This window comes from Manis javanica, chromosome 1 (assembly GCF_040802235.1).
Source record: "Manis javanica isolate MJ-LG chromosome 1, MJ_LKY, whole genome shotgun sequence".
NCBI lineage: Eukaryota > Metazoa > Chordata > Mammalia > Pholidota > Manidae > Manis > Manis javanica.
In genome coordinates this window covers 7,640,027-7,657,084 of record NC_133156.1, presented here as the reverse complement: position 1 = coordinate 7,657,084, position 17,058 = coordinate 7,640,027, and the positions used below count along the sequence as shown (strand labels likewise).

Here is a 17,058-nt window from a genome sequence, read left to right as displayed (position 1 = left end):
GGTGTTGAGGTGTGTGAGTTCTTTATATAGTTTGGATGTTAACCCCTTATCAGATAAATAATTTACAAATATATTCTCCCATACTGTAGATTGCCTTTTTGTTCTGATGATGGTCTTTTGCTGTACAGATGCTTTTTAGTTTGATGTAGTCCCACATGTGCATTTTTTATTTTGTTTCCCTTGCCTGAGGAGGCATGTCCAAGAAAAAATTACTCATGTTTTTGAAGAGATTTTTGCCTATGTTTTATTCTAAGAGTTTTATGGTTTGATGTCTTATATTTAGGTCTTTAATCCATTTTAAGTTTACTTTTGCATATAGATGGTAATCCAGTTTCATTTTCTTGCATGTAGCTATCCAGTTTTCCCAAAAGCTATTATTGAAGAAACTTTCTTTTCCCCAATGTATATTCATGGCTCTTTACCATATATTAACTGAACATATGCATAGGTTTATATCTGGGCTTTCTATTCTGTCCCATTGATCTATGGGTCGGTTATTGTGCCAGTACCATACTGTTTTGATTACTATAGTTTTGTAGTATAGATCAAAGTTGGAAAGCATGATACATCCAGCTTTGATCTTCTTTCTCAGGATTGCTTTGGCTATTCAGGATCTTTGTAGTTCCATATGAATTCTAGGATTATTTCCTCTAGTTCACTGAAAAATGCTGTTAGTATTTTGATAGGGATTGCAGTGAGTCCATAAATTACTTTGGGCCATTTTGACAATATTAATTATTCCTATTCATGAGCATGCAACCCAATCCTTTTTAACCTACATAGTGTTCTTTTCAAACTGAGATTGTGTTATACCCACTTCAACGTACTTACAATATATAAACAAAAGAAACACAAAGTCAAAGCAGCAGTATTGAAAAGAAAACAGAAATTACATTTTTAAAACATGGGCAAACTGTTATTAAAATCTTGAAAATGTAAATTGAACAAAAGGTATTTTGAATGAGGATAGCTAGGAAAGCAGAAAACAGTAAGATTTGTGTTATATGGATTTTAACATGAAAAAAATTAGATAATTTATCCCTTGATAAATTTTAAAACATGAACTATGGTAACATATGGTTAAATCTTTCTAAACAGACAAAAATTGGCAAACAAGGTTTTCTCTGTCATTGATAACAGTATTTCTCACATACACACAAAACAATTTTTTTGATCCATAGATAATTTAGCAACATAACAACAACCAATTTGTCTCACTTTACTTTCAGCCCTACAGCAGTGTTAGAAAGTTATCAGAGGCATTTTTTAATGACTAAGGATGAGATGATCAAGTGACAGACAGATATAAAGATACTTTGAAAAGTCTTTTTAAAGCTTTACTAATGCTAACAATCTTTAAGCATACTAAACTGATGTACAAAAGAGAACTGTTTCATGGTTCTGCATTCTATCCATTATGTAATGATTACGTGAACACTGTGGCTGCTTTATTCTACTCTCATATAATGGAGTAGATGGCGTTTCCCTCCTTCTTAGGAAAGGCCTCGTCATTTCTGTTGTCTCTTAGTTAAAAGGAAAGTCCTTAAGTAGAAAGACTGAAAACACAGGCTTAGAATTGAATGTGAGAAAGATACTGTGGCTTTCTCTGGCCAGTGCTCTCTAGTCTAAACTTGGAGAAGCTGTGTTTTGTTGTGGGCACTAATCATTGGTTTTATAAACCAGGATATCAAGTTTCATTTTGTTATCTCTCCCATCTTTAAAAAAAGCTATCTGTTCTTCTGGTCTTGTCATACCATGTCTCCTTTGAGACAGACTATTGAAGGGGAGCACCCACTCCCCAGGTAGTGAGGTAGCAGTGAGAAATCTTGAAGGAATATGAAATTGTGTTTAGCAATGGGACCCTTTTATGTCTAATGCAATGTTAATGAGTCAACCAAATATACACAACACGTAGCAGGAAAGCTCAGGTGGAGACAGTAGAATGGATGCACCAGGCTGCTAACTGGCCTCCTGACCCTCCTTGCTCCTTACACATAGAACCCCTGATTCTGAAAAACCTTACCTAAGGGAACAGTCCAAAATCTCTACGGAAAAGTTGATGTGTGGACTAGAATATGGCTTAGTAATTTAGCAATCATACTTTACATGGAAAGTATTTATACTGTAAGACATAGGACAAACAAGTCAAATTTAAAGTAATATCATATTAATGGAAATTATGTTAAAAGACAGAAGTAAAAATATTACTTAACTTCAGAATAATCACAGCAAACACTATTCTAGAAAGGAGTTTCCCAATATTATTGCTTTGACCAATTAACATATGAAACTTTTTAAAACTTACTTGGTTAAAGTCCTTTTGTCTTAAATATGTAATTGCTTTGTTTATTTCCAGATCATTTGCTAGCTCTACATATTGAGAAGCTTTCACAACTTCAACACACCTATAATGTAAAGCATAAAAAAAAAGGTTACTTTGTTTCAGTCTATTCATGATGGGAGTAGATTTCTAAAATGTGACTTTTCAAAAATTTTTTTAAGTGCTCCTATTTTTGTAAGTAAGGCTAAGCACCTGATTTTTTCCAATTCACTGTTACTGAGTTCTTCAGTTCTAAACTAATTTTCTTATCCAATTTTTCATCTGCCTATTGTTACTTCTGATTTTTTATGGTATCTTAAAATTGGATTGATATGTATGTTTTCATTTTTAATTAACTACTGTAACAATTTCAATTTGTAACAGGTAAAATTATTTCTATACATTTTTTTATCTTAAATGTTCTGATGGTAAGAAAAAGTCCACAGAACTTATAGACTATATTTAATTTTCTGTGTCTGAACTTAAACTATTGTAGATCTGTTCCCCAATGCATATTAATTTTAACTATATTATCAGGCACTGCACTAATTCCTTTATAAGCATTATCACCTTTAATCCATCCTCACAACAACACTGAAAGATAAGCATTTTACAGATATGAATATGGAATATCTGAGATCATGCAGGTAGAAAATCATCACGTAAGAATTTGAACCCTATTTATGTTGATACCAAAATTCACTGTACCAAGACTAATGTTTCTTAAATTGAGGTCAATCAAAGTCAATTTAATGGATCATTACCTTTATTAAAAAAAAACAGAAAAAAGATCAAAGAGCATTGTACATAATAAGGGCAAAGACTATCTACTTAGCTCAATTGTAAACTTCTTGAAGGCAGATATTCCTAATCGTGACCTACCAACTGGCCTGCAATAAACAGTAAATATTATTTTCGTTGTGGTTGTTGGCTTTCTTGGCATGATATTAAAGCAATTAAGTCACTAAGAAAAAGACTGACAAATTTCATTTCGGAGACTCTCACCAGAAAATAAAAGTATATCATAATGCTTTGAGATTTAAAATATTTAAGAATTTGAAATTCCTGACAAAATACAAAAACTAGGATGTTGGAATAAATGGAGTTAAGGATTTCTAAAGTTCTAATATTGTAAGTGAAATGGAAAAATTAATCATTTGAATCACACTATAATATGCCAAGGATGCACACAGTAAAAAAAGTAAGAATGGTAAAAGAATACACAATTAAGAACTTAATAAACAGATATTACTGGAATAATTTAAAATATTTAAGCAAAAAAAAGCAAGTAGAGATTAAAACAAGCATATAACATGAGACAAATAGAAAAAAAATGAGATAGGAAATAGGAATTCAGATAACCACATTAAATGTAAATGGACTAAATAATATAATTAAAAGAGGAGGCAGAAAACAAAACTCAATTTTGAACTGTAAGAGACACTTTAAATTAAGAACACAGAGTGACCGAAATACAAGTGAAATAAGATACACTACTAACCAAAAGAAAATAGACAATGCAAACTTTAAGGTAAGAAGCATTAGAAGTAATAAAGGACATTTCTTAATGATAAATGGCTTAATCTACCAAGGATATATCCCAATTCTAAATATTCATGCATCTAATAATATAGCTTCAAAATAATATAGAGCAAAGTTAAACCTAAAGGAAGAAATGCAGAAATCCACTATAGTAAAAAACTTCAAACACCTCTCTCAATAGCTGAGAGAACAAACAAAAATCAATAAGGGTAAAGATGAATGGATAAAGAAGAAGTGGTACACATGTACAAAGGAATATTATTCAGCCATTAAAAAGAAAGAAATTCCACCACTTGTGAAAAGATGGATGAACTCAGAGGTTATTATGCTAAGTGAAATAAGCCAGGTGGAGAAAAACAAATATGATATGATTTCACTTACATGTGTAATATAAAAACAAAACAAAATGAGCAAAACAGCAATAGACTCTTAGATACTGAAAAGTGACTGGCGGTTACCATGGGGGAGAGGTTGGGTAGCTGCGTGAAATAGGTGAAGGGGGTAAAGAGGCACAAATTCTCAATCATAATATAAATTAGTCACAGGGATAAAATTTCAGCCTAGAGAATACAGTCAGTAATTCTAGAACATCTTCCTACATTGATAGACAGTAACTACACTTGTTGGGGTGAAGATTTAATAATGTATATAAAGGCTGAATCACTATGTTGTATACTTCAAACCAATATAATATTGTATATCAACTATGCTTCAATAAAAATCATGAAAAAAGAAAAGAAAGAAATGCAGAGGAACTAATACTAATTAAGAAAAGAAAGAAAGAAAAAGAAAGAGAGAGAAAAAGACAGAAAGAAAGAGAGAAAGAAAAGGAAGAAAAAACAATGTGGGCAAGAAGATATGAACAAAACAATAAGAAACTTGACCTAACATATATAGGACATAACTCGCAACAATAATAGAATACATGTTCTTTTCAAGTACATTTGGATTATGCACCAAGCCTCAAGAAATTTCAAGGGGTTGAAATCAGTGAGTATCTCTGGATGACAAATTAAACTAATTATCAGTAATAGAAAAATAATAGAAAATGCCCAACATCTTGGAAAATAAATCTACTTCAGATAATCCAGGGTTCAAAGGTGACATCATAGAGAAAATTATAAAATACTTTAAACTGAATAATGATGAAAGTATAACATATCAAAACCTGTATGATGTAACTGCTAAGCAGTGCTTAGAAGGAAATTTATAGGTAAATGCATATTTTAGAAAAGAAAGTGGAAAATAAATTAATTAAGCTTCCATCTCAAGAAGCTAGGGGGGGAAACCCTAAATATAAAAAATGTAGAAGGAAATAATAACGCTAAGGGGAGATGTCAATAAAATAGGAAAGAGACACACAATAAATAATCAACAAAGTCAAGAAATTTGAAAATAATGATAAAACTCTTAAGAAGACTGATAAGGAAGAAAGAAAAAAATACATGATCAATACCAGGAATGAAAAAAGGAGATATTACTAGAGACTCAACAGACATTAAGATGACAATAAGAAGATACTGTTTACAACATCATGCCAATAAATTAAGATGAAATGACAAATTTCTTGAAAAATACACAGTATCAAAAGTGATACAAGAAATCAGAATAGTTTTACATATTAAAAAGTTTAATCTATTTATTAAAACACTTCCTACAAAGAAAACTTCAAGCTCAGAAGGCTCTGCTAATAAGTGAATTTCTCTATTTAATAGAAAAATATAAACATATAACATAATCTTATAAACTCTTCCAGACAATTTAAAAAAGGAAAACACACTTGAACTTGTTTTATAAAACCAGTATAATCTTAACAAAATCAAAACATTATTTTTAAAATTACAAACCTCACTCTTCTCATTAATATGGATGCAAAAATCCTAAAGATTCGCAAATCAAATCCAGTGATATTTTAAAAGGACAGTACACCACAATCAAGTGGAGTTCATTTCAGATGGTTTAACATTCAAAAATCAATCTTACGATTATTTTGATAGATTGATTTTGATAAGTATTGATTTTGCCAATATAATCAAACAAGAAAACAAACAGAAAGAAGCATAAAGATCGAAAACAAAAAAGAAAACCATCATTATTTGCAGTGGTATAAATGTGTAAATAGGTAATCCCAAAGAATCTAGGGACACTTATCTGAATTAATAAAATAAATTTGGTAAGGTTGGTGAATAAAGATCAACATATAAAATTTAACTGTATATACTAGAAAAGCACAAGTAGAAAATAAAATTTTAAACTATACCATATGCCACCAAAAACATTAAACACTTAGGAATAAATGTAACAAAAGACATGCAGATCCCTAGACTTAAAACTACAAAGTATTTGAAAGAAATAAGAAGACCTAATGGAAGAATATACTGTATTTATGGATTTGAGACTAAGCACTTTAAAGACATCAATTCTCTCCATCCTGATCTATATAGTTTTCAATGAAATCCCAGTTAATTTCCCAGTAGGTCAGGAGAAGTGGAAGACAAGTAACCAACTAGGAGAAAATATTTCAAAAGGATTGCTGAGACTTCAGCTAAACTACTGAATGGTATCACTGCCTCAGCAACCATTTTGTTTGGCCAAGCAGACTGTAGGGGTCTTAAAATGACTTTGTCCTCTTTCATGCAAGTGCATGCTTTAGATAACAGCCTGCAAAGTCATAAGCAAATGTAAGTTCCTCTATGACTTCCCCAATCAACAGTTCTTAAGATATATTGTCTTCAATACCTCCGAGGGCCTTCCTCTTATGCAACCTCCCTTAGATAAGACTCCCATGGAGTTTACCACAATCTACTTGTGCTTTTTTAGTTTGAATTAACCCATCTGGTCTTAGCATGGGAACAAATCCTAAAACACTCTGTCCATGGACCCTAATAAGGGCATGTATCCCAGGTCCTGCCTCTCTCTGTGCCCCAAACCTGTCTTCACTTCCCCATGTGGCTCCTTGAGGTGTGCTGGATACTTCCTCCAGGAGCTGTGAGTAATAAGCTTCTCTATCTCAATTTCTCTTGTGGTCTGGTGTTGAACTGTGGCTCACCATCTGGCATGCTTGGGCTCTACTTAACAAATGTTAACAAAATCTAACAAAGGCATATCTAATAAAGAACTGTTAGCCAAAACAAAGAACTCTTCAAACCCAACAATAAGAAAGCAAAAACTCAACTAAAAAATGGGCAAAAGATCTGAACAAACCAGAAAAAAGCCAGATGGCAAATAAGCATGTGAAAAGATGCTCCACATCATATATCATCAGGGAAATGCAAATTAAAAAATAATGAGATACTATACACCTGTCAGAATGGCTAAAATTCAACACTGACAACGCTAAATGCTGGAGAAGATGTGGAACAACAGGGACTTTCATTCATTGCTGGGGCAATGACAGCAATCACACTCCTTGGTATTTACCCAGATGAGTTGAAAACATGTCAACACAAAAACTTACACATGAATGTTTATAGTAGCTTTATTCATAATTGCCAACACTTGAAAGCAACCAAGCAATCCTTCAATAGATTAATGGATAAACTGGCATATGCTTATATTGGACTATTATTCAGTGATAAAAAGAAATGAGCTACTAAGTCATGAAAAGACACGAAAATAATGACAGATTTTCTTCATGTGACTAAGCGAACAAAGCCAATCTGAAAAGGCTACATACTGTATAATTTCAACTATATGACATTCTGAAAAAGACAAAACTATGGAAGGAGTAAAAAGATGAGTGGTTGCCAGAGGTTTGTGGGGAGGAAGGGGTGAACAGGTAGAACACGGGATTTTCAGAGCAGTGAGACTATATGTAATTCTGTATAGTATTCATTGTATAGTATTTACTTGTACTCTGTGTAATACTGTAAGGGTGAACACATGTTATTATATGTTTACCAATACCCAGAGAATGTATAGCACAAAGAGATAATCTTAATGTAAGTTATAGACTTTGGGTGATAATGAGGTGTCAATGTTGGCTCTTCAATCGTAACCAATGTAGCATTACTGGTGTTCAACATGTTGATTGTGGGGGAGGCTGTGGGCAGACAGATAAGAGGGTAATGGTAACTCTTTATACCTTTTGCCTAATCTTGCTGTGAACCTAAAACTGTTCTAAAAAAGTCTATTAAGTTTTAAAATCTCAGCAGGCTTTTTGTGAAAATTGACAGGATGATTTCAAAATTTATATGACAACGACCAAGAATAGTCAATGCAATCCTGAAGAACAACAAAGCTGGAGGATTTACAGTAGGAGATATCGAGACTTATAAACTACAGACATTTAGACAATGGGGAAGTGGTTTTAGTGCAAGAATAGACAAATGGATGGAAGGAATTGCATGGAGACTTAATGCACAGACCCACACATGATCACGTGGTTTATGTTCAGTCACAGTAGTGCAATGGGAAAAATACAATTTTTCATAAATGACACTGGGTTAATTGGGTAGATGTGTTACAATAGAAGAAAAAAAGGAAAACAATCTTGACCTCACTTCAAACTATTTATTAAAATCAATTTCATGTAGACCATGTATCTAAATATGAAAGGTAAAACTTCTAGAAGAAAACATAGGAAAATATTTTAATGAAGTTGAGGTATGCAAAATATCCTTAAAAGGACACAAAAAGCACAAACCAAAGAAACAGAGACAAGGGCAAAATCTTGAATAGGCACTTAAGATAATATCTGTATGACAAATAAATGTAAGAAATTACATCAGACATCAGTAAAGTGGAAATTAAAACCACAAATTGCCACCAGGATGATTAGCTAAAATGAAAAAACACAAAATAAAGTATTTACTAAATAGAATTTTTATATACTGCTCGTAGGGGTGTAAATGAGTACAAACACTTTAGAAAACTATCAGTGTCTATTAAAACTAAACACATATGCTGGGATCAAGCAATTCCACTCACAGATATACAACCAATGGAAATATAAGCACTATCTATGGAGAGACATGTAAGACAGTACAATAATACTGATAGCAGCATTTGTAACAGGTACAAACAGCAAACAACCAAAATGTTCATTAATATTGTAGTATATTGATATCATCAACTACCACAAAGCAATGAAAATGAACAAACCATAGCTACATGCAACAACATGGCCAACTTTCACAAACACAGAGTAGAAGAAGCCATACATAAAAGAACATGCACAGCATGAGTCCATCTATGTATGTTTAAAAAACTGGCAAAACTAAATTACACTGTTTAGGGATGACTGGTTAGGTGGTTAAAGTAGGTAGAAAAAAGAAGAAGTGATTACTTTTTAAGTTGAGATATGAGTCATCCATCAAAGTGTAAGGGGTAGGCCTGGAACCAGCATAGCAGAGCTCCAAAGGTGCTAAAAATGTTCCATTATCTAAATTTTATTTATTCAGCTATTCAATAGCTAAATGTACTTGCTTTGTGATAAATCATTTGAACTGATGTTACTATTTCGTACAATTTTTTAATGTGTGTGCTTTATATTTTACTACAAAAAGGTTAAAATAATCTAAATATATATAAACAGGTTAACAGAACTATAGTAAGAATGACAGAATAATTTACAGTGAGAATTCCAAGTAATGCCAAAACGGACTTTTCCCTTCTGTTCTCCAATAAAATTTGTATTAGTATATGAACTTCCAAACCTGTCTGCATATCAGAGCCACATGGAAAACACTGAAAAAACTATACATTTTTCCATCCTACTTTCAACACATTCCTTCTCCTCTTAAGGAGTCTTGGCATACTGCAAAGCAATGGTGCTATATGTTTGATACAAATCATGGAACCCAGCAAAGGGCTTTAAAATGCTGACTCCTGAGCCCAACATGCAGAAATTCTAACTTAAGCAGTCTAGACTGCAGCTGGGATAGTGGGATTTAAAAAAATTCTCCTGATGAATTAAATATGCAGCCAAGGTTGATAACTGTTGGTAAAGAGTTAGAGAATGGTATGTCTGAGGATCGTATGGGAAGGGGTGAAGAATACAAATGCTCGCTCTCTACCTCAGGACCCTGACTCAGGCCTATTGCAGAGGGGGCTAGAACTGATGATCTGTACTTCTGACAAGCTCCCTGGGTAATTCCAATTGTAAGGTTTAAAAATCACTGGCACAATAAATGGTCTGATTTTAACCATATGTTTGTCCTTATTCAAATCAATACATTTTTTATGACTCATTTCTCTTAGCTACAAAAAAGTACTGGTGACTGGTGTCTACCTCACTGAGACAAGTTATGTAACAATACTAGTGAAGAATCCAAAAAAGTTGTGCTCAATTGATTTAAGTTGAAGTATTTTTTGCCACAATTTAAGACATGAACTATATCAGCCCTCAGCCATACCCTCATTGAAAACTGTCCCAGAGAGAAGGAAACAAAATAATGACTCTGTCTTTAGTAAAAATACGTAAAATTTCTGGCTCTATAATTAACTTCTTCATTGTATCAATTAGCCTTGAGAGTTGGATATTGGCATATTCCCAATTTTGAAAAGGTTGAAATTTTCGAGGTGGGCAAAATAACTTTTTCTTCATACATTCATTGCTACATTAAAAATTTTTTAGATGTAAACAAGTCTCAAAAAGCTAGGTCCAAATGAGCAGAAAAATAATGGTCTTTGAACTTCAAAACTACCTCCCTTTTATTTAATAATTTCATAAGTATAAACGTGGAACTGCCAACAGGGCTAGATGAAACAGAAGACTCTACACTGATTTCTTTCTTTATGAAAATGTTTAAAAGCTACTGAAACAGAAAAGAAATGACTTAATTTAAATGTTTTGTGTTGATAAAGTCTTAAAAATTCTCCAAACATTGAACAGATGTTATTTATATCTTAAAAAGCCTGTTTCTTATAATCTGCAAAGAACAAAACATATGAAAAGTAGACGTGGAAGAAGTGTAACACCCATAAACAACCATTATATCATAGAATGTTTTCCTACACTTTAAAGTATCTTCTAACTCAAAATGTAAACTCTGATACATTATGCTCTTTGGTTAAAAATGAATCAGTATTTATAATGGGTAGCATTTAAAAATGTTGAGCTGGGGAGTGATATCAGCAAAACGGTATAGGAATTTCTAGCATGCGTGCCCTCCCAGAAACATGAATTTGAAGAACTATCCAAGGATATAAAAATACCTTCCAAGAGCTAAGGATTCCAGGTAAAGGATTATAGCATATAGATGAAATACAAAAGTAGAAAAGACCCATTGAAAAGGATAAGAAAGATAGATAACATCATTCTTCCCCCTAACCAGGGCAGCTCAGCATGGAGATAGACAACCACCCTGTGGGAGATGGAGAGGGAAGGGAGTGCCCAACTTCATGGCAGACTCTAGCCCAGCTCATCCCAGCACCAGGCCGACTTCTACCACCCTAGAAAGCTCCTCACAGACTCCTGTTAACACAGTCCCCTGTCTACCCAGTGCCTGTGGGATTCTATAGCCCCTGTGGCTTCTGCAGCAACAGGCCCTCCAGGTAGCTCCTGTGAACCAGGCTACCAGCTCACTCCAGCATCAGCTGTTTCCAGCAGCCCCAGGTGGCTCCCACAAACCCAGGACCCTGGCCCACTTGGACACTGGCAAGCTCCAGTGGTCCCAGGAAAGCTCTATGGTCCCAGGTTCTGGCAAACTTCCATGAATCCAACGCCTGGCACATCCCCGCATTAGCCAGTTCCAAGGCAGTTCCACTGACCCTAGGCTCCTAATCAGCCCCTGAAAACCAGAGACTGGATGACTTGGCCCAGATACAGGACAACCACTGTGTACCTAAGCTTTCAACCCATTTCATCACTAAGCCAACAACTGCAGTCCCAGGCTCCTGGCCCAGCCCCATACCGTAACAGCTCCCACAGACCCAGCTCCTGGTCAACCCAAGTACTATAAGAGCCCCTGCAGACCCAACCTCCAGGACAGCCCCTGGAGCCCCAGGTTACAGGACAACTCCCAGATTCCAGGTTTGTTCTAGTGCCACCTGGCTCCAGCCTCCAGGTCAGCTCCTGCAAAACCAGGTTCCCGGTCCATTCCAGTGTGAGACCAGCCTCTGTGGACCCAGATGTTGGGCCCATGTCAGGGGCCCCTGGTGCCTAGTTGGCCCCTGGAGACTTAGGATTCATGTCTGCCCATGCAGACTAGGGTCCCAGGCCCATTGCCACAGACTGAAGCACCAACTCACAACAGTGAACCCAGGATCCAGGTCCATTCCTCCAGATCTAGTCACCAGACTGATCCTTGTGTACCCAAGCACTAGGTCTGTCCACATGCAAACCCAGGTACCAGACCTATCCATCCAAGTACTCTAGCAGCACACCTGCCCATGGATACCTCCAGATGGCCCACTCAGAATCTCTGGACAAGCTGACTGGTGAGGGGTTTTGCCTGACAAAGTCAATCTGTAAAGACTGGAAGAGATGCCTAGTTCTTCAATGCACAGACACCAACACAAGAACACAAGGATTATGAATTAATCATTGAAATATATCATCATCAAAAGAAACTAATGAAACTCCAAGGACTGACTAAAGAAATGGCAATCTATGAACAGTCTGACAAAGAATGCAGAACAATCCTCTTAAAGAAATCCAGTGAAATATTAGAAAATAATAAATTTGGGAAAACAATGCATAAATAAATTGAGAAGTTCAACAAAGAAATGGAAACCATTAAAAAAACCCCAGAAATTCTAGAGTTGATTATAATGACTAAACTGAAGAATTCATTAAAGGCTTCAACAGCAGACTCAACCAAATACAATAAAGAACTAGTGAATTAGAAAATAGGTCATTTGAAATCATCTAGTGCCAAGAGCAAAAAGATAAAAGAATGAAAATGAGTGAAAAAAGCCTCCATGAATTATGGGCTATCATTGAAAGAAACAATTTATGTATTATTTAAGGACTTGGAGAAGAGAGGGAGAAAGGGACAGAAAGCTTATTTAAAGAAATAATGGCTGAGAACTTCCCAAGTCTGGCAAGAGATCTGGACATCTGAGTTCATGAAGCTAATAGTTAATGCCAAAATTTCAATCCCAAACAACCTTTTCCAAGATCCATTATAATAAAACTATCTAAAACCAGAGATAAAGAACTTTAAATAATCAAGAGAAAAAAATTTTTCATGCATAAGAGAACACCCATAAGGTTATCAGATTTTTTCAGCAAAATTCTTAGAGGCTAGGAGACAGTGGGATGATATATTCAATGTGCTGAAAGAAAGAAACTGCCAACCAAGAATACTTTACCTTGTAAAGCTGTCTTTCTGAGATGGAAGAGAAATAGAGTTTCTTAATCAAATAAAAGCTGAGGGAATTCATTATCACTAAATCTGTCCAAGAAGAAATGTTAAAAGGAGTTCTTTATGATGAAATGAAAGTATATTAATTAGTAACATGAAAATATAAAACATACTGGAAAAGGTAACTTTATAGTCAAATTCAGAATACCCTAAAAATGTAATATGATGATATGTTAATCACTTACCTCTAATATATGGATAAAAGGACAAAAGATTTAAAAATAGCTACAGGTACAATAATTTGTTAATGGATACCTAATATAAAAAGAACTAAACATATACAATATAAAAAGGGGCAAAATTATTGGGAGGCTGTAAAAAAACAGTTTTTGTAAGTAATCAAAGTTAAGTTATTATTAGGTAAAAATAATAATTGTATCTGTCAGATGTTATATAAGCAAAAGCCTACAGTAGATACACAACAGATAGTTGTAAGTGTAAAGGAAATAAAAGCATACCACTACAGAAAATCATCATTTATGTAGAAAATCAGCAAAAGAAGAAGGAACAGGGAACCGGATGGTATTAGTACCTATCAATAATTAGTAATTAACTATCTACCAAAAATTAAATGTAAATGGATTAAATTCTCCAATCTAAAGGACAGAGTATCTGAATGGATTAAAAAACAAGTCCTAACAATATTCTGCCTACAAGAGACTCACTTCAGTTTTAAAGACACACACAGGCTCAAAGTAAAGGGATGGAAAAAGATTCCATTTAAGTGGAAAAAAAACAGAGTAACAGGGGAGCTACTATATCAGATCAAAAAGACTTTATAACAAAAGACAAGGACATAGGACATAGGATAGTAAAGGTGTTTCTATTCATCAAGAAGGTATGACAATCATAAATGCATATGCACTCAATATCACAGCAACTAAATATATTAACCAAATACAAAAATATAAGAAGGAAGAAATGGACAACAATATATTAATACAGAGTTTCAATATCCCAATGGATAGATCATCCAGAAAGAAATTCAGTAGGGAAACATTGGACTTGAAATGTACCTTAGACCAAACGGACATAACAGAGATGTATAGAACATTCCATCCAAGAGCAGTAGAATATACATTCTTCTCAAGTGCACACAAAACATTCTTCAGGACAGGTCATATGTTACATCACAAAAGAAATTTAGCAAGTGCTAGAAAACTAAAATCATAGCAAGTGTCTTTTCCAACTATAATGATAGGAAACCAGAAATCAAGAAAAAAAGGAAATTGGAATATTCAAAAATATGTAGAAATGAAAATCACACTTGTGAACAGCCAATGGATCAAATAAGAAATCAAAAGGAAATAAAAAAAGTATCTTGAAACAAATGAAATGGAAACCAAACATACTAAAATTTGTGGAATGCAGCAAAAGCAGTTCTGAGATGGAAGTTTATAGCAATAAATGCTTACATTAAGAAAAAAATAAAATAAAAAAGCTAACTTTACACCTCAAGGAACTAAAAAAGGAAAAACAAACTAAGCCCAAAGTTAGCAGAAAGAAAACAATGAAGAGCAGAGCAGAAATAAATGAAACAGAGACTAGAAAAACAACAGAAAAAAAAATCAGTAGAACTAAGAGCTGATTTTTGAAAAGACAGACAAAATTAACAAATGTTTAGCTACAGTAAGAAGAAAAGAGAGGAGACTCAAATAAATAAACTCAGAAATGAAAACTGAAAAACTCCTTGGAGGAGACACAGAGAAAAAGGAAAAGGTCCTTGACATGGATCTTGGAAATGATTTTTTGGATATGACAACTAAAGCACAAGCAGGGAAACAAGTGGGACTACCTCAAAGTAAAATATTTCCACATAGCAAAAGAAAAAAATAACAAAATGAAAAAACAACCTACAGAATGAGAGAAAATATCTGCAAGGCATATATTGATGAGAGGTTAATAATCAAAATATATGAAAGACTCATACAACTCAATAGCAAAAAAATGAATAATCCAATTAAAATGGGTGAAGAACATGAACAATCATTTTTCCAAAGAGTTATTTAAATGTCCACAGTACATGAAAAGGTGCTCAACATCACTAATCATTAGGGAAATGCAAATCAGAACTACAATGAGATTATCATCTCACACTTACTGGAATGGCTATCATCAAAAATAACATAAGGTGACAAATGCTGGAAAGGATGTGGAAAAAATGGAACCATCCTACACCACTGATGAGAATATAAATCAGTACAAAAACTGTGGAAAACAGTATGGAAGTTCTTCAGAAAATTAAAAACAGAACTACATGACCCAGTGATTCCATTTCTGGGTATATATCTAAAAGAAGCAAAATCACTATGCAGAAGAGATACCTGCACCCCCATGTTCACTGCACTGTTACTTACAATAGCCAAGACATGGGAACAATCTAAGGGTCCATCAACAGTTAAGTGGATAAAGCAAATGGTACATATATTCACCATAAAAAGAAGGAAATTCTACCATTTGCAACAGCATGGATGGACCTTGAGGACATTATGCTAGGTGAAGTGAGTCAAAAGCTATATGACCTCACTTTTATGAGGAGTCTAAAAAAAGAACCAAACTTCTAGAAAAAGAGATCACATTTGTGGTAATCAGAGATGGAGATGGGGGTTGGGGGAATGGATAGAGGCAGTCACAAGGTATAAACTTTCAGTTAAAAGATAAATAAGTACTGAGGATATAATATACAACACAATGAGTATAGTTAACACTGCTACATGATATATTTGCAAGTTGCTAAGAGGGAAAAACTTTAAAATTCTCATCACCAGGAAAAATATTTTTAAATTGTTTGAGGTGATGAATATTAACTAAACTCATGGTAATCATTTCACAATATTTACGTATGTTGTCATTATACTGAACACCTCAAACTTCCACAGTGCTGTATATGTCAATTATATCTCAATACAACTGGAAAAAAAGAGACATCACAAATGAAATGCAAAGGATAAGAGACTACAATGAAATATAAAACACTAACAAAATGGAGAACCTGAAAGAAATGGATAAATTCTTAGAAACATATGATCTACCAAGACTGAATCATGAAGCAATATAGAATTTGAACAGGCGAATAATGAGTAAGGATATTGAATCAGTAATCAAAACCCTCCCCCAAAAGCACAAGACCATATGTTTGCATTGGTGAATTCTAAGCCAAGCCTTCTCAAACTCGTCCAAAACACTGAAGGGGAGAGAACTCTCCCAAACTCATTTTACTAGGCCAACATTACCCAGATTCCAAAGCCAGATAAGGACAAGAAAACTAAAAACTAGGACAAGAAAAGTACAGGCCTATATCCATGATAAATATATACACAGAAATTCTCAATAAAATACCAGCATACCAAATGCAACAGCACATTAAAAGGATCATACACAAAGATCAAGTGGGATTATATCCCTGGGATGCAAGGATGGTTCAACATATGCAAATGACCAAATGTGATATACCACATGAATAGAAAGATAAAAATCATATATCATCTCAGTAGATACAAAACTCAACATCTTTTCAATGATAAAAACTCTCAACATTCTTTCATGATAAAATCTCTCAACAAACTGGGTACAGAAGAACTGTGCCTCAATGTAATAAAGGTAACATATGAAAAACCAACAACTAAAATCCTACTCAGTGGTGAAAAGCTGAAAGCTTTCCTGCTAAGATAATGAACATGTACACCTACTTCTATTCAATATAGTACCAGAAATAGAGAAATAGGCAAGAAAAGATATCAAATAAATTCAAATCAGAAAGGAAGAAGTAAAACTTTCTGTAGATAATATGATCTTGTATTCTGAAAAATCTAAAGAAGACACCAAAAAACTGTTAGAACTAAATGCCAAAACCAGGCAAAGACACCACAAAAAAAGAAAATTACA

General features: G+C 34.0%; 1 protein-coding gene across 7 annotated transcripts in view; it reads right to left on the bottom strand.

Annotated features, from left to right (window-relative positions):
• The window catches only part of IFT88 (intraflagellar transport 88), a 159,352-nt gene that overhangs the window by 88,026 nt on the left and 54,268 nt on the right, over nucleotides 1-17,058 (bottom strand). For all 7 annotated transcript variants that reach the window (XR_012126315.1, XM_073224637.1, XM_073224712.1 and 4 more), the window contains one exon: nucleotides 2,306-2,405. Coding sequence is in view for 6 of the 7 variants with exons in the window: in XM_073224637.1 (XP_073080738.1) it covers nucleotides 2,306-2,405 (100 nt within the window). In the remaining variant the exon portion in view is untranslated. The remainder of the gene's footprint in view (nucleotides 1-2,305; nucleotides 2,406-17,058) is intronic.